We start from the raw sequence: 24004 nt of genomic DNA on the forward strand, positions 1-24004 counted from the left end.
GCATGAAAAACTAAGAATTATGCACAGTGTTTGGCGAAAAATGGGTAGTATTTGATTTAAGTATACTACATGCTTACACTACATAACTCGTTCATTATGCTCTGCTTGATTCAGCAAACGAGAGTGAATACAGCGAAGTATCATCAGCAGAAATGTAGAAAACATCACACAATTTTATAATTGCGTAGTGTGCTCCATACTCAAATTGGATACATGAAGTTGGTCTGTAGAAATTGACACCCATGACAGCATTGATGACGAATGTGATAGCAATGAAGGTGTTAACAAGAAATGTGAGAAAGACCTTCCAATGGCAAGGGGAGTGGATTGCTAAATATCACCTCCAGGAATGTAGGAAACAGTACAAAATGTGTGCGCACGCAAGAGCTTGTAAAGTAGCACGATGTCCTACGACGAACATTTCACTTTTACAACGGTTCCGTACTGGGTAAGCTTACACCCTCAAGCATCGCGTGGTGCATCATCCTATGTTGCACCACCACAACAGCAACCCCAGCAACAACTGCAAGGATCTAGTGGACAGGTATGAAGCTATAAAAGATTCGTATGAAAAGAATTATTGTTTTAACTCCGACACTTCAGGTTCCCTATTGGGTGACTGCCTACCCTCAAGCATCACGATCCTATGCTGCGAGGAAAGAGCGAAGGTTGAACCAGTCATGTATGGAATTACCCTCACATCGTGTGAAGGTAAACGAGGAGATTTTTGGCATTCAACTCTTCCATGAAGTGTATTTTATAGGTTCCGCATGAGGAGAGAACCGAACATATACAAGCCTCCTATTCCTTCTTAGCACCACAACCGGGGCCAGCAGGGTTCGCAGGAGGAACACGCTTGGAATTCTTCATTTCCTCAAGGGGAGAAGGAAATGCGGGCGCGTTGCACGATGGTGGAGAACATTGAAAGGACTTCCCTTCCTTCCACGGGAGATGTTCCATCTCGTGAACGCACTAAGAAGACCACCCGTTCCTGCATCCCACCCTGCGTACCTGCCATGCAAGAAGTTCCTCAACTACTTGCAATCAACTTGGTTACGAGAGCCTTTCGAGAAGATGTGGTGCAAATACATGGTACACGAACAACGGACAGCAAATGTAACCGAGAACTACCACATGTAATTTCCTGCATTTCACTTCACGTTGTCGCGTTGATAATGGATGTCAGATTTCAGGCGCCTAAGACAAATGATAGGGAAGTACCACCCACCGCTAACAGAACTTATTCTAGTTCTTCGAAGTGTAGTTGCGGTTGCGAAGGCAACTCTCTCGAGGATGGAAACTATAGGTTGCTTCATGATTCAGCGTCAAAGGAAAGACGAACATCGTCGCCAAAATTTCTCATTTCAGTTTCCGAACGAAATGAAAAAACTCCGAAGGAAAGACAGAGTGCGCCGAGAAAAAATAGAAGCGGCTATGTCCACATTCGAGGCCACCATTCAAGGAGGACAAAATCCAAGCATGGCCGTAATTGGAAGATATTGCCGCAAGATGTCACATTACACATCTGACAAGGCTGTATAGATCACATGTTGTAAATACAAATGCACATATGTTCAAATGTTCTACAGATAATTTTTTTTATATTATTCAGATTTATTTTTTTTTCAACTCCCCCCATCCTCCACCCCCAACCCTTCCCATCCCCTACCCCCTTTGAATATTTATTCAAATTACAACTATTTCAGCATCTACAAAATCTTTGTCTCCTGCTTCTTTTTCTTCTTTTTGCGCCAATCATCACCTTGAGCTATGCGTCCGACGCCTCGCACCTATAAAGGTCATGTCATCGCCTATCGATTAGAGTTTCGTTCAATAACAATCTTCTACTGTCACTTAATAACAGAAAAAAAAAATATCTCTCAAATGACAACAACTTTAAACATAAGAACATAATAACACATATTTTTTTTTGTAACACAAAGAAGAACGCAGTAAAGAAAGTAGACAATATTGCTCTGGATGGATACTACTAGTAGAAACTATAGGTAGAGTGCAGATTTGATTTGCTTAATCAGACAAAGGATTCTAAATATATAGCACAACAATTCCTAAGTACGCAATATAACTCTTACTCATACGTTGTGATGACTGGACTTGGGAAATAGGACTAACCAATCCATCGAAGTTTTGTTCAACTTTTCTTCTCTCCTCCTTCCTCTTTTCCTTGATCCATATCGAAATACGAGCCTACAAAATTGGTATAGCTATAAATTCGCGTTCTTACATTTATACATTAATACTGAATCAACAAAGAAGCAACGAACTAAGCAAGAAGCAAAAAAAAAAAACCGAAAACGAAAGAGAAAAGACCGAACACATCTAAACAAAAATAAAGAATAGCGCAAAGAACAATGATAATTATTCTCAAATGCTTTGCGTTCGCGCCAGTCTCCCTGAATTTCAAATCTCCCTGTGTGTTCTCGTCCAACCGTTCTGTTTTTTCCACTATTTCGATTTCGCGGTTGTCGCGAACGTACGCGTATTCACCACGCTTGCGATGTCGCATATGACGGGGAATAAGTGGGCGGAGCGATGGGCGGAGCCACACAGTTGAGCAGCAGCGAGAGATAACTCCTTAGGGATACGATTCCTCGCTAATTGCTCTGCCGAGGCATGATCGAGGCATGCTCGAAAATCCGCAGGGACCCTCTTTACACGCACCCGTTCGCCTTTATTAAAAAACGGCTAACGTTTCGGCGTTATCGCCTTCGTCAGAGCCTGGAAAGTTCAAAGCCATTAGTGATTTATCCCCTCAAGCGCCTCATCACCCTACTGAAAACATCCGAACGGTAGGCAAACTCAAACTGCAACACATTGGCTAGTGCTTACCTCATTAGCTAGACTTGTTAACGCAGCAGACCACCACGTACCACAACTACGAGAACTGTTAGAACTCTATTTTTTTTCTAAACTCTATCAAAAAAAAAACGAAGCTAGCGTAAGAAAGAAAGATGTGGGGATACCAAAAGAGGAATTTCTACAACGATTTGCTGCCAATCAAACCACGCAGGACCTACCCACTGCAAAAATGATACAAAATGCTCGGGAAATCTTTTATAAAACATCTGAAGAAACAACAAAATTTCAACAGCACAAAAGACTTCTCAGCTTAAACAATGCTTCGAAGTTTAAAAGATAATAATTTTGAGAGAACTTAAATAATCTGATGATGACTTAAGTCTTGAGTTCTCTTTTTCTTATCGCTTCTGACTAGTTTGTAATTATTTTCCTTCCTTTTTTTCTTTTCTTCCTACGCCCAATAAATTTGACCAGAACGTTGACACCACACTGGCACAAAAACTGGAAAATATGAGCTGCAATTTAAAACCAATTTTGAAAACATGTTAGTTTTTACATGTTTCCAAAGAAAAAATTAAGACATATTTGTTTCTCGCAACGGAACACGTTTATTTTCTTACATACAAGGCTTCTATGATGAGTTCGCTCACTGCTGAGGTTGCCTAATTAAAGGCATCACCACACGAATTTGAGGTGGTGCAGATTTCTGGTGGAGTATTCTTATAAGGGATAGTAGATTATGGAGAGGAGGGTGATCCCGTCCACTTCTTCCTAATTGGCGTAAAAAATGGCCCAGAAGATGCGGTGCCGCACAGGGCTGGCGCGCTCCAGTCGAACTCCTTGTAGAAAATAGTGCGCCATAACGCCCGAAGCCCTATCTTCCGGGCCATTTTTTACGGCAATTAGGAAGAAATGGACGGAATCACCCCCCTCTCCATAATCTACTATCCCGTATACGAATACCACCTGAAATACGTACCACCTCAGATTCGTGGAGTGATGCCTTTAAACTATTGCAGCAGAAGATTTGCAAAATAAAATGAATTTGAAGGGTGAGCTCGCCCAGAACTCAACTTTTCCACCACATTCAGAACAACACCGACGAACACTTGATTGTTCGAATGACTTGCAACCAAATACTTTAGTCGACTTATTGAGTCGTGACCTAGTTTTGGTTCAAATGTATCTGTGACCCTTTTCAGTCGCACTCCTCGCTAAAATTATGATGAAGTCAGGCACTCGAAATTTTCTAATTTGCCAACTTTTTTGCGGTTTAAATCAGTAGAGGGAACCTGATCAACCTTTAAAATGGATGAATCAACTTTTAAATGAATAAATCATTGCCTCAGCCATAAATTATGGGCGAACTCAATAGTAACCGAGAAAATAAATTTACTTTTAAAGCTTTTTGAAAGAGAACATAATTACTTACCGTTTGCGCGTCATTTTATCTACAAACTCGCTGAACTTTATAGGATGCAATCCAATAAGATCAGCGTTATATAAATTAGCCCATGAACCGCGGTTTTCCATCAAATTTTCGAATAGTTTAAGTGATGAATTGCTTGAAATCGTTGAATCTTCAATTCTGAAGCATTTAACAGATAACAGTCAACTGTCACAACTACCGACGATTGACTTTTGATCCTTCATAAAATTTCTCTTGAATAGCAATATTTGTGCGGAAATCTTATCAGCTTACTGCGATATCCTAAACCTTCCCAGGAACGTTCATAGTGGATTTACACTCCAGAAATATGTTTTATCTGATGCATGGGCAGCTTTCTATGATCTATGATCTATCCTTCTATGATGGAGAGTTGGTATGAAAAGGTGATTTTCAATAGCCGACACCGAATGTCTTCAATCGGATGTGCGCGATGCTCCTTCGTCTCGAGGAAGCAGTGACAGAGGAAGTGTCTGAGAAGAAGAGAGAGAAGAGAGCGTTGCGACTGACGCGTTGTGTTCATCAAGCTGAACATCTTTGGTGTCGACTCTGTTGAAATCGAATCAGAAGCAATACGCGAGTCAGAATTTCTTTATATCATCCAAGTGGCTCAAGCAAAACCCAGTATTTCTCAAAGAAGACCTTCTTGTCCAGCACACTCTTCATTGTTTAAAAGATATTGCACAGGATGTGGTGGACTTCCGGGAAGAGGTATCAACGCAATGACATTTTGAACAACGTTAATTCAAAATGTTTTTGATCTTTAGGAATAATAAGACTAATATGTGAGGTCTTCTTTTACCCTCACTCATTATTCAATAAGATTACTTTTTCTGAAGATAAGTCCTGAGAGTCACAGACAAAAATGTTAGACCTAAAATTTTATTTTTTTATTTTTACGAATTTTTTTATAAAATTTTGTTTTATACAACGAAGTTAGTCACGGTTGCTACAAGAAAAAAAGGACATGTGCCCTCCGAGTGAATACGCGAAAAAAAATAGCTGCTCTCAACGCTTCGGAGGCAATCCGTTCGCCTGTACTGTAATCTCCGTCAAAAGATCTCCTAACAGAAAAATCTATTTTGAAGGAATAGTTCACGCTCTTGCACATCTTTTTTTGGAAATTTCAAATCCGCTCTATCATTATTGTAGAACTTACGCTTGATGTGGAACAGTATAAAGGTACTTTGAAATGGCGATTTCATGAAATACATTCGCTTCAAAGAAGATCTCCATCAATCTAGCATGATAATCCAATAAATGAGCTGGTATGTAGTACCTAGAAATAGAAAATAACATCACTCCATAACTAATGACATTTACTTCTCTAAAATAGTTTGGTAGCGCTGCTAAGGAAGGAGGTTGGTGACTAGAATACAAACGACGTGGTGCACAATCGAAGGTTCGTGTGTGTTCTGCTCGGTTGACCGCGACACGTCCGGTGACCGAACTCTCAGAAGACGAGAAGAGAAGAAGAGAATTTACGTTTGCAATAAACTCGAAAATGATCAAAACGAAAGTCGGAGTACGTATAATAGGAATTCTCTGTATGGGGTGATCGCTGCATTTCGCGCTGCAGCTTAAAGGCATCACCCCACGAATCTGAGGTGATACGGATTTCAGGTGTAGTATTCAAATACGGGATCCTAGATTATAGAGAGAAGGGTGATTCTGTTCATTTCTTCCTAATTGCCACAAAAAAAGCCCGAAAGATACGGCTTCGAGCGTCTCGGCGCGCTATTTTCTACAACGAGTTCGATTGGAGCGCGCCAGCCTTGCGCACGCGCCGCATCTCCCGGGCCGTTTCTTACGGCAATTAGGAAGAAATGGACGGAATCACACCCTTCTCCATAATCTACTATGCCGCATACGAATACTCCACCGGAGATCCGTAATAACTCAAATTCGTGGAGTGATGCCTTTAAATCGGCTATTACTCTCTAAGTAAGTAATAACTCACAAATCACTCATTGACCAACCATCTCTCGTTGTTAGATGCTCAGATGCTGTCACACCAGTCATCATGTTTGATGCCAACTTAATTATATCAAACGGTATAAGAGAGAAGTTGTCCCATTCTCAAGGACAATATAGAACAAATTTTATATAGATTAATGCGACTGACCCCGTCAGCGTATTGCTTCCATACCGCCTGTACAGCTGCATCGTTTTTATATTTCTCTTCAAATAATGTTCTCGCCTTTTTTACAGCTGTCATACCTAAATTTTTTCTCGGCTGCAAAAAAAAAAGAGAACAACCAAGATAGGAATAAAAAAAGACTCAAAATTTATTGAGGAGACTGAGGAAATAAGAATTATGTTCAATCCAAGATGAGTAACAGCAGAACATTAAGAAAATCAAAAAAAGTTCCTTATCTACAGTATATTGAGCGCAAGCAGTGAGATTCTTTGCCATATCCCTATACCTGTAGTCGGGTCAAAAGGAGGTGAAGCACGGCGCGGTTGCGTAAGCGGCTGCGTCCGAAGCAGCCCAGTGGAGCGTAGCGGAGATCGTGTCGGAACCCTTACTAGCACTACCCTTCGCTGCAGTTTGCGATGGTCCCACCACGATTCCAACTGTTCTCTCCGCCGCACCGCATCGACAACTGCACCGTGTTTCATGTCCTTTTAACCTTTCTATGTGTTCGCCCTGACGAGCGCAACGTATTCGAAACCATCACCAGACTTTAATCAACAGACCACCGTGGTACGTTGGGTTACCAGGACTAGCTAATGAGGTAAGCACTAGCTAATGTGTTGCTGTTTGAGTTTGCCTACCGTTTGGATGCTTTCGGTAGGGTGATGAGGCGCTTGAGGGGACTCGGTTTGGATGCTTTCGGTAGGGTGATGAGGTTAGGGGAAATCACTAGTGGCTTATGGATTACTTTCCAGGCTCTGACGAAGGCGGTAACGCCAAAACGTTAGCTGTTGTGTAATAAAGACTATCAATACCAATCTTGGCTACAGCTCAAGAAAATCAATTAAAAACTACGTTTCAACGTGCCGAGATTCAAAGACAGTCAAATAGAACTACCGGTGCCAACAACCGCAGCTGGTTGAACTTCTTTTTTTTAAGCATTTTCAAAAGTTCGATCTTCCTAGACTTCTCAATGTTTTCAAAACTTCGCAACCAATTTGTGAGGAAATCACTTGGGAAGTCACTGTCATAAAATGCGCGAAGAAAGAAACAGAATAGACGGCGTGAGATGTTTACCCATTTCAGATGGCCACCAAATTCCACTTTCATTTTGAGCACTAATTCCAATCGAGTGCACAGTACTGTTCAAATCTACACTATGCCAAAAATTAAACGTAGTGTCGTCTGCCATCACAAAATATCCTAAAATAGAGAACAAAAAAGCAACATAAAAGCTAGCCACAAAAGGTAATGCTGAATTATGAATTATTTCAGAAAAATCAATAACCTAAGACATTTTGAAGCAGCAAATCCTTGACTTTTGACAAACAGTAGTAAGCAAAATAGCCCGCGTTCATTTCATGTTTCGACAAATGAATGTAGTTGAAGGGGTGCAGTATTTTTGGAAAATCTGGAAACGATTTGAATAGACGACGATTCATTGAATGTGTCTTGCACGAATCACCTTTTTGATCGTATTCTTTCGGAAACCATGATCCACAGAATATCGTCACACCAAAGTAGGGCTGGTAAAGCCGTTGTATTAAGCCGATAGTTCCGTTCATAGGGTAATTATATGTTACAACCAGCACCTATAAATACAATGACGACAGACATTACTTTGATCCATGTAGTCCACCACCGTAAAATTCCACAATTAATTTCTTCCTTCAAATCTATTCATGTGGAAAGGCGGGGGCATAGTGACTCAGGGGAAAAAATCGTGCTAAACTACTCATCAGTTCCTGTTTTTTCTTAACTAAATCCAATGTGACGATGTAAGAATGTAGTGTTGCTTCAATATAGCGAAAAGTGAATTATTTGAATCCGTCAAAACAGATAAAGGTGTGCTCACAATTAATCTGTGCTGAACTGTATCTCGTCTATTATACATATCTTAAGTTTTAAATAATACGCTAAAACAACTAATAACTATTTTAAATTAAAAAATTGAGCAAGAAATGGTACTGACCGTATTTTCGAGATCTGTTAGCACAGTGTGATTGGTATGCGCATCATTAAGCTGTTCCGGTGATGGCAACATGTGAAGAAGTTCTGAATGATTAAGCATTTCATTCGTATGGTTATCGTATTCCACTTATGGCATTTCTTAAAGGCATCAACCACGAATCTAGGGTGGTACTGATTTCAAGTGGAGTATCCGTATACGAAGGTCGTAGATTATGGAGACCGGGGTGATTCCGCGCATCTCTCCCTAAATCACTGCAAGCAGTCGGCCTCTGAATGCTGTTTCGAACGATGCCTTCTATTGCAGCGCGCCACCCTCGCACGCGCAGCGTCCCTTACTGCCTATCGCTGCCTGCGTCATCGATCAGAGGTTCGGATTCGCCCTCGTGCTCGCCAGGCCTTTCTTCTCTCCGTGGTCGATAAATAAGTAACAGAATACGTGCTGGAGGATAAAAATGCCGACCTGACGTCGCAATCGGTCCACCTCCGCAATTCATTGTATACGCCAGTTACACATTCGTGAATCTCAAGCGATTCCGAATTGAAGTGATCGTGGGGGCGCATTCCAAGTGGATCGGGTGACGTCAGACACTCTATGCATTTTATTCACAGGGTAATTGCAATCAGGGAACCTGGTAAACAGAATACTGCCTATCGGGGCAGTCCGAATTGATTTTCGACGACTCGCAGGGCGGAGGCGGCGCAAGGGGTGGAGCGTTGCAATAGATAGCGTCGTGCAAAACGGCATTCTGGAGGCGGCTGTCTGCGGTGATTCAGGGAAAGATGAGCGGAACCACCCCGGTCTCCATAATCTGCGACCCCGTACACGGATACCCCACCTGAAATCCGCACCACATCAGATTCGCGGTATGTTGCTTTTAAGTAAAAAAAATGTATACTAGGTCGGATTACCAGTATGGTTTGCGGCCGCGCACCAGTCAGAAATATCACCAGCCATCCTTATTTTTAGTTCCGATCTCTTACTTCCCTAAAAATCGAAATCATTCTTGCAAAACTAATACGGTGCTTTCATCGATACCTCGTTCAGGTTTACACGCTCTGACAGAAATTCCATTTCCACACGTCTACAATTGACTCCTCGAAAGTTCTCATCAGGAGGAATAGTATATTCATCCGCGCTCATGGGCGGTGGAAACTCGTATCTACAATTAAAGAGCTTCTAGCTTTTTTTTCTGCGACATGATTTCATAGGTGCAATTTCGAGGGTGATGTCGAGCTTGGATCTCACTTATAATAATATGTTGAGTGAAAAAAGTTCCCTTATACCGTCCACGTCTCAGAAAATTTGATCGTTTTTGACACATGGAATATTAATCAGATATGTATTCTCCATGGGGGACAAAAGCAGTGCCTACCGTACACGGAGGGTTATTCCTTAAGACAACTATTCAGATACGTATTCTCCATTAGGAACAGAGAAAGCACCTATCGTTTACAGAGGGTTATTCCTTGAAAGCAGAAGTCGGAAGACTACACGTTGGAGGACAACCAAGAGTTTCATCATTGTTTCTTTTCAGGTCATTCTTCCAACAGCTTCCCCAGCTTTCCTGACGGAAGAAATTCTTCAGGTCTGAATAGACGAGAGCAGGGAATACTACGCGCTGTTGGGAGAGGAGTGGGGTTTGCAATCCATCGCTCTCCATGAGAATCCAATCGAATGAAGCTGCTTCCAGGCGCCGGAGGTGTCACGCATTTTGATTTTTTTAATTTTTTCTTTTATACAACTACTACACAAATAAAAATCCTACCTTATGTTATGAAGGTCCTCTATCCATTTTCCTATCAGTTCGGCATCAGCTTTTTTCCAAAAGTTCTTTTCACTGAATTATAATGAATTGAAAAAAATAGGAGCAATCGACAGGTGACACGTATACAACAACAATCCGAGTGTATTCATTTTGTGGGTATTTCTGTCTGTGTTTTCAATTGGTGTGCCCACAGGATTTTCAAGTGGAACCTCCATATCTCTGACGTTTCGACTCCTACGCAATGTTCAAAATCTTCAGAAAAAAAAAACTGATGCAAACGCATATCTCGCCATGTGCCACAGCATCCTGAGTTATTGTTTTGATAGTCGTTCAAAGCAGTGAAAAAGCAAGACATATAAATTGTTTTAAAGGCATCACCCCACGAATCTGAGGTGGTACGGATTTCCGGTGGAGTATTCGTATACCGAATCGTAGATTCTGGAGAGAGGGGTGATCCCATCCATTTCTTCCTAATTGCCGTAAAAAAGCGGCTCGGAAGATGCGGCTTCGGGCGTTCCGGCACACTACTTTCTACAAGGAGTTCGATTGGAGCGCGCCAACCTTGTCCACGCGCCGCACCTCCCAAGCCGTTTTTTTTAGTGCAGTTAGAAAGAAATGGATGGAATCACCCCCTCTCCTTAATCTACGATCCCGTATCCGAATACTCCACCTAAAATCCGTACCATCAGATTCGTGGGATGATGCCTTAAAGAAACTTTCCATTGGATGTGGTGTCGCTGGTAGCACTATGCTGCCGCTCCCAGGTATTTTCACCAAAATCTATTGTTGTTTAGGATCACCAGCGACCATATTAATATTTCATCTGCACACATCTCAGACAACATGAGGCAATCACAGTTCGCAAAGCGGTACGAATGATGTGAACTCACTCAGAGCGACAGCGACGAAGCACCGACAGTTGCGTAAGGAACTGCGAATGCGTAAGAAACTCAATGCGGTGCTGTGGAGAGTAGCGGTTAGGATTGTGTAAGGATACTCGCTACCGCCACCCATTTTTGCGGATCACTATAGTCCCACATCGATTCCAATCGCTGTCTTCACCGCACCGCTACAAGCGCAGCCGCTTACGCAACTGCCCGTGCTTCATGTCGTTTTGACCCGACTGTATGTCCCTGAAGAAGAAAAGAGCCGAAACTGCAGAATAACGTGCAGCTGAAAACCTTGTAAGCAGTAAAAAACGTGGACAACGTGACAGCAAAAGAATTCATACATTACTGTCAGAAGCGGCTCCTGACAATATTCTTACTACTGAAACATTTTCTAGGCCGTACTCCCAAAGTGAACCGGACAATCTCACTAGCCACTGAGTAGAAGTTATTTGAATGGTGTTTAAGTAGTAAGGTACAGTCGCAAGTAAACATTCTTGCCTGAACGCTTTCGCCAACTGAAGAACACATTTGTCCACAGATATATCATTACACTTCCAGTCATCTAGGAATTTCAGCAATTTCCCCGAATCCTTGTACATATCTCTGAAATAGGAGATCTATCCATCTTCCTTTGTTCTCAGCATCGTTTGCAGTAGACATTGAAGTTGTAAATATCCCCAAATGTAAATATTTTTCTAATACTGGAAAGTGACGTCCAAATTTTAAAAAAAGTAGCAGGATTTTTGAATTTAGCAGTGTAAAAATGGCAAAAATATATGCCTAACCATGCCTAACCTTTCACTGCGGAAGTCTTTGAGAAAGTCATGAGAATTTCTGACTTGAATCGCGTTGGCAGGATAAAATGCAATATTTTCACCGATTATATGTAGGAGCTTTTGTGCAAAATACGATCTCCAAATGTCCGTGACACTGAAAATGATCGAAGGACCAGCTTCGTCTAGAAATAAAATAGTACATTACAAGGTCTCTACGAAAAATCTAAGCGCATCAGTACTAGTCCCAAAGGAAGTAAAGTATGGTGAAGTATACTTGCCGAAATTGCACAAACGCTGGCAATGCAAGGGTGAAAAAAGCTCGACGGTGGAACAGAGTGTTCTGAGAATTCCACGGTGCATATGTTCCTATAAAGCTACACGATCATCAAAAGTGTAGAAATTCGACATTCCTTGAGTCTTGCCATCATGACTACAACTCGTCGATTATCAATGTAAAGCAAGAGCAAAGAATTTCAACGCTCTCTATTACTGCTAGGGCGGGTGTGGCGCAGTCGGTTAGAGGTCCGTTGTAGCATCGTTCGAGGGTTCGAAACCGCCCCAGTGCAATCCAAGCATTTCATCCCTCTGCGGTCGATAAATTCGTACCAGGCTTGTCTGGGAGGATAAAAACACTGACTTGATCATCTGCTGGCCTCCGCAAGTCATTGTATAGGCCAACACGCGTTCCAAAACCTCAACGATTACGAATTCCAGTAAAACGTGTTGGCGCGTCCCAAGTGGATTGATACGCCAGTGACTTTTTATTACTGCTAAGAATTCGGTCTTCGTTAGAACCTGGAAAGTGAGAAAATCCGTAACATGCTTCATCTAGACCAAGTCATTATCCGCAATGATCCGCTTCTGTGGCACAGATCCCATCCTTATGGCTATCCTAAACATGTTCCTAATGACTGATCTAGAAACAAATCAGTCCGAAGCCAAACAAAGGTAATAAAGAGTGTTAACAATCTGGGCGCTTGGTTCACCTTGATAATCGAGAAGTGACACGATTATAACTTGATTTGTACTTGGAAAAAACCGAAGATACAAACCACGTGAAAGAGTAACAGGAGGAGTGAATCTATTAAATTTCTCGTCCAGCCCGTCCATTTTATTTGCATGCAAAAGTCTAAAGAAACACATTAAGCAAAGAGAAGCTTATAAAATTATACATAAATGAAGACCAAATGCCCTACACATATAAGCACACATAAGTACACATATACACCGCAGCTACAGTCGGATCGAAATAACCTGAACCCTCGTGCAACTGCGTAAACGGCAGCGATCAAAGCTAGCGGTTGTGCACCACCTCGGGCGCAGCCGCTGACAAAACGACACGAGGGTACTGACACGAGGATACCCTCTTGACTATTGCGTGGGTCCCCTCATCGAGTGTAACCAGTCACTCGACTGCACATTCAGGTCGCTTTGATCCCACCATTCGTAGATAGGTACACGTATTCACATACATATCCACACATGTGTCGACGGTTAAAGGCATCAGCCCAGAAATCTGAGGTGGTATGGACTTCAGGTGGAGTATTCGTAAACGGGATCGTAGATTATGGATAGGGGGTGATTCCGTCCATTTCTTTCTCAACTTCGCTCCTAATTTTAAAACGGCCCGGAAGATGTCGGCGCGTGCAAAAGGCTTAAAGGCGCGCTCCAATCGAACTGGTACGAAAAAAGTATTGTTCGCGCCGGAACGCCCGAACGCGCCGCATCTTCCGGGCCGTTTTCTACGGCAATTAGAAAGAAATGGGCGGAATCACCCCCCTCTCCATAATCTACTATCCCGTATCCGAATACTCCACCTGAAATTCGTACCGCCTCGAATTCGAGATTTGGGGTGATGCCTTTAAAACGAAATCACAGCATCTTCTCAATCTCTAACATAAATGTCATTGCACACTATGCTTTCTCTACGTATGAAATCACTCCGATCGACAGCATAATCTCCAGTCTTCCCGTATGGGCAAACTGCGTAACATTACGACATACACTGGTCATCGTAGGGTCTATTACAAACTCTCGCTTGATACTGCTCTTCAGAGCGTTGACAAATACAGTATCTCACTTTACCTATTTATCTCATCACAGTGCTCGCAAAAGAGCGGAAAACTGAAGCAGTTACAGAGTCAAATGCATAGCCCATTGTTCAAATTTCCACAGCTTAAGTCATGCAGTGTTAAGGAGCACATATTAGATCTTCCAGCTAAGAATACCTGTAAATAGCATCCACATCAGGATCCTTATGAACGAGTCCCTGTTGCACAACCGCAGTGCGCGTCCGATGACACAAACAATAGCGATCTGGACCATTTGTATGGCTCTGAAAATGCTGAAATCCTCCTAACCTGTTTTGTATTAAAAGGAACTAACATTGCTTGTTTTGCATGTGTAACGCTTCACTGTAAACCGATAGTATTGGTCCTCTAATACTCGACTTGGCGCGAAAAAATCCAAACAATTTGTGAACGGAAATGGTGCGTTTGGTAAAGTTAAAGACAGCATACCACGAATCTTGAGTGGTACGGATTTCAGGTGGAGTGTCCGGAACCACTCCAGTCTCCATAATCTACGACCTCCGTATACGGAGGTCGCAGATTATGGAGACCGGGATCGTCAAAGTGGACGGGAAGAGAAGGATGATCTCGTCCATTTCTTCGTTGCAATAGATGGCGTCGTACAAAATAGCATTCTGGACGCGGCTGTTTGCAGTGATGCAGGGAGAAGATGAACGAAACTAATCCCGTCTCCATAATGTATGACCCCGTATAGGGATACTCCACCTGAAATCCGCATCATTTCAGATTCGTGGTATGCTGTCTTTAATCTCTCTTTGGTTAGGATTAGCCTTTCTCACCTACTGAGGAGCCTCAAGGAAGGCTAGTTCTAATATGGATCGTCTAGGTAGAGGCTAAACGATCCATTTTAATTTTGTCCTCTATTTTTATTCATTTTACCTTTAAGGAATGCGCATACATTCGCGTACCTTCCAGAAATGAAGCAAACATTAATGTGAAATCAACAAGCAATTCTGAACAGAGCCCAGAGAAGCCAATTTGGTTTCTTGCCCTTTCAGGAATTTTTGGTGGAAAAAGAAATGATATTTGATCTCTCAAAAAATCACTTCGACCAGCTGCTTGATTACACTAAGCTGGCGACTACGTAGCTTAAATCCTCATCATCGTTGCGTACTGTGTTGTACTACAACCGAAAAATAAAAAGTCCTTCTACAAGTCTAAAACGTGATTCACTGAACATCTGTAGGATTACGGAATTATTCGGTGACACTTCAACTTTATGACCACGGTAGTGCAACAACCAGTAAGTTAATTACACATTCTAAACAGGGACCTAGACAAAAAAAAAACAACTTCTATTTTTTAAATCTGACTTGAAAGATGGGTATATTATTAGAACGTATGGAACTACAACTATTCTACGGTTACGAGGATATGGCTGTTTGTTGAACCTTCAAGTTAACAATTGGTCAGAGCTTACGCTACGTTGCTTCGTCATTTTGATGCTTTCGCACTTTTGCACACCATTCACAGAACTAGAATTACCTTGCAATACAGCTATTTTAATGCAGTAGAGTACACAAAAATGACCTGTATGTACTCGATGGGAAATCCACGAGGCCACATATCTGCATTTCCAAAGAACGAATACGGGTTGAAAAGTTTTTCCGATGAAAACCTGCTCAGGAATGGAGACACGTACGCGTATATCAGCAAGCAGATTTTACAATGATTGCAGCTAACACATACTTTTTGTTCTTCTTAGTTTCATCTGGAGAACTGCAACCATAGCGTAGTCCACTCGTTTCGTTAGAATATTCGAACTGTTCTAATCCAAGCCCTGAAAATAGGAACCCAATGAGTTCGGTGACGGAAAAAAGTAGTGCATTTCTCGTGGAAACTCCACATTTCTTTCAATATTCTATTGAACCTGCTGTAATCAACTTAAAACTGAGTATGAAATGTAGTACAGCCTCTATTATACCAAAAATTACTCTTCCATGTATATTTCAAAGACTTTCTTGTTACCACCTTCTCTTCCTTACTTCCACTAACAAGATTTGGTGACTCTGACAGCATAGAAAAAACAACTCTCTGTACCCTTATTAAGCGTTCATGGCTGAACACGATTCCCTTTCTCTTGGTATCATTGCAGGAAAGCAGTTTGCCTGTGCATTTTGTGTTCTACAGCACCGCAAGTAATCGACATTCACTTGTATTTCTTCAAGAATTTGTGGTTCAACAAATTAAACTACTGTTCAACAGATTCCTGGTTTAGACAACATAATACGCAAAAGTTTTCAACAGCACAACACTATTCTGATGCATCCATTCGTAACCAAAAATTCTTCAATGGGGCTTAGCTTTCACCACAGCTTGCCGTCAACTTACTTGGATCAGAAAACCGTTCGCGCCCTTTTAACTAAAATAATGGCGAAACTAACCAGTGACTCCTGCTTACGTAGGCTTCCGATTCTGAAAAAGTCGGAGATGTCAAAACTATTCCCACTTTGGGACGCGTGCCAGAAGAGACACATCCGCTGTGCAACGCAGTTCGACGATCAGAGTCAGCGACGTCTGTGATGTGACAAACCGTTGTAGATGTGTGGCTTATACAATAAACCCAATTAATGCACCAAATCAGTATCGGTATTATATCCTAGATAGATCTAAATCCAATTCATCGACTGCGGATGGAAGAGCACACTCGGAGATGACTTCTTATCATGTACCATATCTACTCGATTTGGTAAAATCATGACCACGACTATAATAACGGGCATATTCTGTCACGTATGTGTCTGTGTGAAACGAATCTCGAAAAAAGGGGCGCGACGGATTTCACAGCGGCGGATTGCTGCGCCGACGCCAAAAAGCCAAAGAATGGGGTATGACAGGTCCCAAGGCGTAGCACTGGTGCGTCGGCGCCACAAAGCTGTGAAATGGGGTAAGACGGGTCCCAAGGGATCGAACTGCTGCGTCGTTGTGCGGTACAATAACTTCGTGTGCATGTCGCAGAAGGTGAATGGGACTTTGCAACCGTTTCATAACCGTGGCCACGCCGCGCACCGCTTTTCACCTCTGTGACTTCTTCGCATCTCCATTTCCTTGCACTTTTCCCTAAGGTTGGTAACATGGCCTCTTCAGAAAGTGGAGACACGCATGCAAAAGGTTGCTTAAATAATAGAGAGCAGTTTACATGACCTGACATGGAACGTTATCTTTATGATGATGTTGATGTTTACGTCGTGCGCCCCGCGTTCACCTCAATTCAGAATCGTTTGAGGTTTACGAACGTGTAACTAGCCTATAAGATATACTTGCGGTGGCTGGCCGATGTGTCATGTCAGTGTTTTTATCCTCCCAGACAAGTCTGGCACCGATTTATCGACCCCGGAGCGATGAAAGACTTGGTGAGCTCTATCTAACGGACTCGAACCTTTGATCGATCGTGCAGAAAGCGAAACCTCCAGCCGCTACACTACACCCGCCCCACTGTTGTTGAAGAAAACAGGAAAAAAACCATACTTGGAGTGATATTTTGAAATTCTGTCTTTATTGTGTTGGCATCAAAGGATTGTTTGAAGCTGATGTTTTAATGATTTTCAAATGTGGAACTGACCCGTTTAGAAAGAAAACTATGAAATCTTGTCCTTAATTTTATACAAAAAAGAACAAAATATTGTTATTGTCAAGAAGACGCCAGTCCAATTTCACAGAAAATGCCACTAGTATCAATTTTCATTGATCATTGAAGTCAAGCGAGCGAACACCACAAAAAGTCTGAAGTCCGGCTTTAGTCGGACGTTCATACTGGTTAATAAACAAAAGTACGCACATCGTTTGCTCTCAGAGAATGCAGCTTGAGTCACATCCAGTGCGGAACAGTACACAACCGCTCAGAACAGTACTCAGCAGGTCACAGCAGAACCCTACTCATTTGTGCCTCTGTCTGATCGGAGCTTAGAGATTAGATCATAAGATTCAGATCCTTTTGATCTAGAGCTGCATCCACCCGCATACGCATCAGCGATCCGAACGCGCAAGCATAAATTGGATGATCCATGTTTTAGAGGTATTCAAAGCTGCAGCACTTTTAGTCGTATTTCACTTATAAGTGTAATTCCCAAGCAGAAACGCTGAAGGGGATATTCTATAGGTTGAAAAGAAAAAAAAACAGAGAAATCGTCTTCCAGGCATGATTCGCGTGATCTGATTTGAGGCGAAACATCGTGACTAGGCTTAAGAGAATGTCGCTGAATTATGTTTAACATTGTACCAAAAGGCTTGTTGTCATCATCCGTGTCATATATCCACTCTGCTCCATTTGCAATTGCGTATAGGTATCCAATATTTTTACGTGCATACGAATTATAAGGAAGAGAGCCCATAATCCGATAACCTGAAATATCAACCAAGTCAATTTAGTTGTCTGTATCTTCATCGATCTCGAAAACAAATTCACGAATACCGAGTTTTTCTTGGTCTTCTACACTTAGGAAGTGAGCTCCTTCCACATACCAATCCTTTGGCGTTTTTATGTCTCCTACCACAACTAATGTCCAATTAGGAATGCGTGAGAGACGCTGAATTTCGAAGACAAATAGAATTCATTAATAATTACTCTCATCACCCACGAAGAAAAACGGAATAAAGCATTTTTAAATGAACAAGAGGTGCGAATTTTTGGTGAAGGTTTATATCTTCACATTAAAGGCAGCATACCACGAATGTGGGGTGGTACGGATTTCAGGTGGAGTATCCGTATACGTGGTCGTAGATTATGGAGACCGGGGTGGTTCCGCTCATCTCTCCCTGAATCACTGCAAGCAGCATGCCCCTGAATGCTGTTTTGCACGATGTCTTCTATTGCAGCGCGCCACACATGCTCGCGTAGCGTCCGTTACTGCCTATCGGGGCAGTCCGAATTGATTTTCGACGAATGGCAGGGCGGAGGTGGCGCAAGGGGTGGAGCGTTGCAATATATGCGTCGTACAAAACAGCATTCCGGAGGCGGCTGTTTGCAGTGATGCAGTGAGAGATGAGCGGAGCTACCACGTCTCCGTAATCTACGACCCCGTATACTCCACCTGAAATCCGCACTACCTTAGATTGGGGGTATACTCAACGCTCACTGCTTAAATCACCACTATAATCAGAGGCATGAAAACGTAGACAAAAAAGTGGTAAAAGGACAATGAAAGCTGTGAAACTTTCGTAACATCCAGGAAGTGCTGAGTGCGAAGTATTTCTATACTATGTATATCTCAATGACAAATCGCTGAAGAAATTTTGTTCTGCCCAGAACACAAAGACGTGTGGTATAACAAATATTTCTGTTCAACACAGTCCTTCCCTTCCATCCTTTCCCAAAAGAACGGGCATCGTAGCTGTCAGCAGAGTTTTGGCATTGATTGTATTCAATACAGAGGTTGACAGGGGCCAACATTTGTGCACTGGTCCGTGCATCTGGAGACATCAACTCTCATTTCTGTATGGGACAACCCGCTGTCCAGATCAACCCGAAGTCGAGTACGTACTGTTGGGAAACCACACCTTCTGCGACAACTCATCGCAAAAATAAGTGGAACGTTGATCGGTATTTGTGGTGGGCGGCAGCTGACAGCATCAGACACACCACTGCGCCTATCGCCTACCTTATCTTCCAGACATCTCACCCAACAAGTCCGCTAAAGTATGTTATCTTATCTTAGCATGGTCTCAAGTACAGTTCAATGGACAGTCATTAATAAACTAACTGTACGACTGTGGAGTATCGATTTGTTGAGTTTGAAGATAACCAAGCGTTAGCTCTCTAAACGGCATAAATAGAAGGAACTTTGAAGATAACACCACAGTCTGTTCATTTGAGCAATCAATTTTTGATTAGCTTCCCATTACTGTAACACTCTCAGGAATATCCAATGGAATGTTGACACCACTTGAAAACCTAGAGTGAAAGCTCTGAGAAATGCGCAAAGTCGCAAAGCAAAACTCTCATTTTGGATCTTGATTGATCCTCATCTTGAATAAGTAATCAATCTTTGGTTTACTTTTCTTTTTTCTTTTCATTTACTGTAACAGTCTCAGGAATATCCCAACATCACTTCTTTATTCTCCACAAACTCCACTTTTCAACATCTCCTGAACTGTCAGCATTCTGTTTCTTTTGAACACCTTCAGAAACACCCTTATTATATAATTGCATTAAAAACATCATACAGCTTTAGTCAGATTGACGGAGCTCGGTGGTCATAGTGGTTCTAAGACACGCCTACTCTAGCCTATCGACAGCTTTATCTGCAGATTCGGGTGCATCATCGATGGTTGTGGTGAATGTGAATTCCGAAGGAGTCGTTCCGTACCCCCTACGTACCTTAATATCTTCTGTTGGATGATGAACCGTAGTAACGACAATCCATTTCTTCGAACTGTCATTTTTCGGGAAATTCTTATTCCTGAACGAACCTTAACGCGCAATATAGATTTCATCAGAAAGTGAAAATACTCACCTCTCCAGGAGTGTATTCCATTTTCGTAATCGCACTACTCGACCGAATTTGTGCTCAAGGAACAAGCACGTTAATGTGAGTGCTAAAAGCACAAACAAACCAGTTTTTAGTCTTGACATCAAGGTATAATGAATGGAACAACACCCTATTCAGTATCAGTTGGAGTTGTAAAGCCCTTAAAACAAGATCAACCAGGTCTTAAACACAAACACATACATGTTTAGTTTCACTTTCTCACTTCGTCTGAAACCAATCAAGAAGATACGGTGAAACAGAAGGAAGAACGACAACAAATAGAATACTCAGTTTTCATCTCACTCACTTTTTAAAGTGTATTCTGCTGAATCCTTTCACAATGATTCCACTTTTAGCTGAGCCATATGCGTTGCACAGTGCCCTCGACATTATTTTCACTAGGCCTGGGATGTGATTCAAGTAATATCGAGTAATATCAAGTAATGCCTAAGTAATCCTTAGCAACTATGGTGTAGAAAATTAGAGAATATGGGCTGCCCCTCATAAATATATATCCCACAAAAAGTCCCAGTCCACAAGGAAAGAAATGAGCAAAGGCTGTGAGTACTGTTCGTCTTCAGTTTGGAACCGGTCAAGGTTTATGATCACTTGTCCAGCCTTACAATGATTTGCAGTATCCAGCAAGTGTGCCGACTCAGTTTTTTTTTTTTCCTCCCAAACAATTTTTGTACCAATTTATCGACCAGAGAAGAGATAAAAAGTTGGCTCTGGGGCGGTCGTACAGTTACGACTAAGCTTTTTTCTGACTGAGCCACATTCACCCCACTGATACTGCTAGTTCAAGAAATTAAAAGCACCAACGACTATGTTCATTGTACTGCCTGTATCACAATTATTCTCGTTATTAATTGACTTTCTCGAATGGGCACTAGTAATACTTTCATTTCATCTGATCGCGAACAAGGACTGTACAGCGTTCTTTGGAATACTTTGTGTAGAAGCCTAATCATCAGCTTAACGATCTTCCTGCAGTGCTATTGATATCGCTCTAATCTTGGATCGTTGACGTAGAAATGAACCAAGATCCTCTTCTTTCATTTGGTTAAGCGGCACACTCCTAGCATTTATTTCAATTGAGTGTTCTATGACGCTGATCGCATTTTCCTGCTGCTTGCGAAACACCCTCCTTTCTGAAGCGTAGATTAAAAGAAACGAAGGAAGAACGGTGGTGTTGAATAGGTGAGCACTGAGCCAAATGTTCCTCCTCACTACATCGTCGATGCTTTTGTACGCTCCTTCAGATCGCTCGTTTCCTTCTTCGCAGCTCGGAGGTCAATTCCTTCATAGTTTTTTTTTGCCGATCCAGAAGTACATAGCTGGAGCGCTCGGATATGTTCGTAGCAATAAGCATGAATGAGGCATCAGAAATCCACCCGTTGCTGAACATCATCTTGTATTGGTTCAGCTGGAGACCGATCTCTTTACACGTTTCTTGAGATTTGATGAGGATTCGTTCGTTCGTTTTTTTTTTTTGTTCGGCCTGAGTGATACTGGGTGGTATCAGAACAATGTCACCACGAATTGGAGATAACTGCAGTAACTGTAGCTTAGTAACTGCTAGTTTTCACTCCCATGCTATCCCATTCCAATCCACGTGTTATATTCCTGAGGGTGGCACTGAATATTTTGAGTTGTGTCACCCGGTCAAACCTCCCTCTTCATATCGACTATGACAATATTTTGGTTCCCATGGGTGCTTTTTTGTCAGCTAAATCGAAGGCTTTCTTATTGTCTACGAAGGTAAGACACAATGGCATCTTGTACTCCCGCGATATTTGTTTATTAAGCTCACTGGAATTAATAAAAAATAGAATTATTGCCCCTATAGCGGCAAGCACAACTCGTCGGATACGGGTGAACCGGAGTCCAACAACGACGCACAGTTTTTCAACCTCACATGCCTCAAGATTATTTTACCGAAGACAACTAAAATCTTTTCAATAGAATTTGGAATAAAGTGGAGTCGAAACCTTAGGACATCCGGTAAGCTGCACAACCAGGATAGGCTATGTGCGCTTGTAAATGTTGGTATCCCTTGATATTGACCGGAAACGACTGCATGGGAGGCATTGCCCAGAAGACGTTTCCTTCATCAACCATCATAATTTCTGACTCGGCTATTCTACCGAAAAAAAAATGATCTTGAAAGGTCTCACTTTGTATGCAAAACATCCAGCATCATAATATCTGGCGCATCTTAACAATAAAGAGCAGATCTCCTTTATTTTCAATTGCACTTTATGCAACCCGCATCTTAGAATGAATAAATAACACATATCTTAGTCATTAGAATAAACAACTCCCCATATAAGTATGAACGCCGTTTTTCAACTTACATGAAACATAAACGACTTCTTCCTGCCTGTATCTTCTAAGTATTTACTCACTTTTCCACAAGAATTGCTAAGAAACATTGGAAACATTCTGTAGCTCTTTACCTTATCGTGTCTTTAACACAACCTTCCAAAATAAAATTGCTGCATAAATTAAATGTGATGTTAGTGAGCAGAAAACCAGGGAAATTTTCATTTCGTTTCAGCTAAGAGTTTTTCCTTTTTTTCGAGGTATTAAATGTTGTTGAGTGTAAGAACATAGCTCTAGTTGCAGATATCCCAGAGATAACACACCTCAAGGCGCGGTTGTGGCGCAGTCGATTAGAGGTCCATTGTAGCCACACGGTTGAGGGTTCGTATCCGCCTTAATGCTCACCAAACCTTTCATCCCTCCGGGGTCGATAAATTGGTACCAGCACTGACTTGATCATCAACTGGCTCCCGCAAGTCATTGTAAAGGCCAACATGCGTTCCAAAAATGTCAACGATTACGAATTCCAGTAAAACGCGTTGGTGCATCCCAAGTGGATTGATACGCCAGTGACTTCATCCTTTATCCTTTTAACTCCTCTCAGAGATTTCATCTCGGGATATCTTGGCCGAACCCTTAACAGAATTGTCAAAACTATCAGTACACCATTTTTTTAAAAAATTCTGTTGGAAAAATGAAATTAGCGTAAGAAAGATGTGGAAATATCAGAAGAGAAAATTCTACAACGATTTTTTGCCAGTGAAACATTGCTATTAAATTTAGCAGAAGTTTTTCAAACATGTTTAGAAGTGCACTCACGGACATTTTACCAATCGAATGATTTTCAGCTAGTTATTCCGCGCAATTGATGCAGTCATGATGTATTTCGCATCCCAGTAGCTTGTTGTCTGTCTTGTTGTCTAATTGTCTTGTTGTAGTTGTTCATCTTATTCGCGGACGCCATCAGAGCTTCATTCCAAAAACAACGTCAGTCCTCTGAAATGGATCAATTAGCTACGTTACGCTATATCAAGGATAAAGTGAGTTGCATACATCATTGTTTCTTTGGATTTTGTCTAGATAGCGGCAATAACGATAAACAAAATGTATCTTGGAGAAACACATTCAAAGCAAAATTTTAGCTCGTTGGTCAAGTTCCAGCCTGCTGATCGCTAGCAGCAGCAAAGTCTTGGCTGCTTCGTTTGCAACAACATGACACTAGTTTTCACGAAAAACCTATATTGCTGAATGTGGCACCGCTTAAGTCGCGACTGGATGAGAACAAAATTTGCTCAGGGGAAATAGAATGTTCACG

The 24004-nt window shown here is 41.9% G+C and overlaps 3 protein-coding genes across 4 annotated transcripts; 2 read left to right on the forward strand and 1 right to left on the reverse strand.

Moving 5' to 3' along the window:
- Window positions 1-403: 403 nt before the first annotated feature.
- RB195_008760 (uncharacterized protein) lies at window positions 404-925 on the forward strand (the record flags this gene model as incomplete). Its single annotated transcript, XM_064195418.1, has 3 exons — window positions 404-544; window positions 604-711; window positions 764-925. 3 exons carry the CDS (start codon window positions 404-406, stop codon window positions 923-925), a joined length of 411 nt encoding a protein of 136 aa, XP_064046563.1.
- A 281-nt stretch (window positions 926-1206) lies between these two features.
- RB195_008761 (uncharacterized protein) lies at window positions 1207-1529 on the forward strand (the record flags this gene model as incomplete). The annotated part of the gene is made up of 2 exons (XM_064195419.1): window positions 1207-1306; window positions 1369-1529. 2 exons carry the CDS (start codon window positions 1207-1209, stop codon window positions 1527-1529), a joined length of 261 nt encoding a protein of 86 aa, XP_064046564.1.
- A 180-nt stretch (window positions 1530-1709) lies between these two features.
- Window positions 1710-20754, reverse strand: RB195_008762 (uncharacterized protein; the record flags this gene model as incomplete). Of its 2 annotated transcripts, XM_064195421.1 has the most annotated exons (25): window positions 1710-1790; window positions 2134-2208; window positions 3276-3321; window positions 4253-4408; window positions 5427-5546; window positions 6228-6304; window positions 6393-6487; window positions 7482-7607; window positions 7693-7815; window positions 7870-7996; window positions 8377-8459; window positions 9285-9360; window positions 9412-9535; window positions 10142-10213; window positions 11530-11634; window positions 11827-11961; window positions 12086-12173; window positions 12860-12936; window positions 14036-14142; window positions 15428-15515; window positions 15587-15677; window positions 18117-18239; window positions 18309-18423; window positions 20214-20295; window positions 20350-20468. In XM_064195421.1, the coding sequence occupies 25 exons, from the start codon at window positions 20466-20468 to the stop codon at window positions 1710-1712; spliced, it is 2511 nt and encodes an 836-aa protein (XP_064046565.1). The 2 variants fall into 2 exon arrangements, with proteins under 2 accessions (XP_064046565.1, XP_064046566.1); XM_064195420.1 differs by lacking the exons at window positions 1710-1790; window positions 2134-2208 and adding an exon at window positions 20672-20754 and having other exon boundaries at window positions 3243-3321; window positions 20350-20460.
- Window positions 20755-24004: the final 3250 nt, after the last annotated feature.

This window comes from Necator americanus, chromosome III (assembly GCF_031761385.1).
Source record: "Necator americanus strain Aroian chromosome III, whole genome shotgun sequence".
In the NCBI taxonomy this organism is placed as follows: Eukaryota; Metazoa; Nematoda; class Chromadorea; order Rhabditida; family Ancylostomatidae; genus Necator; species Necator americanus.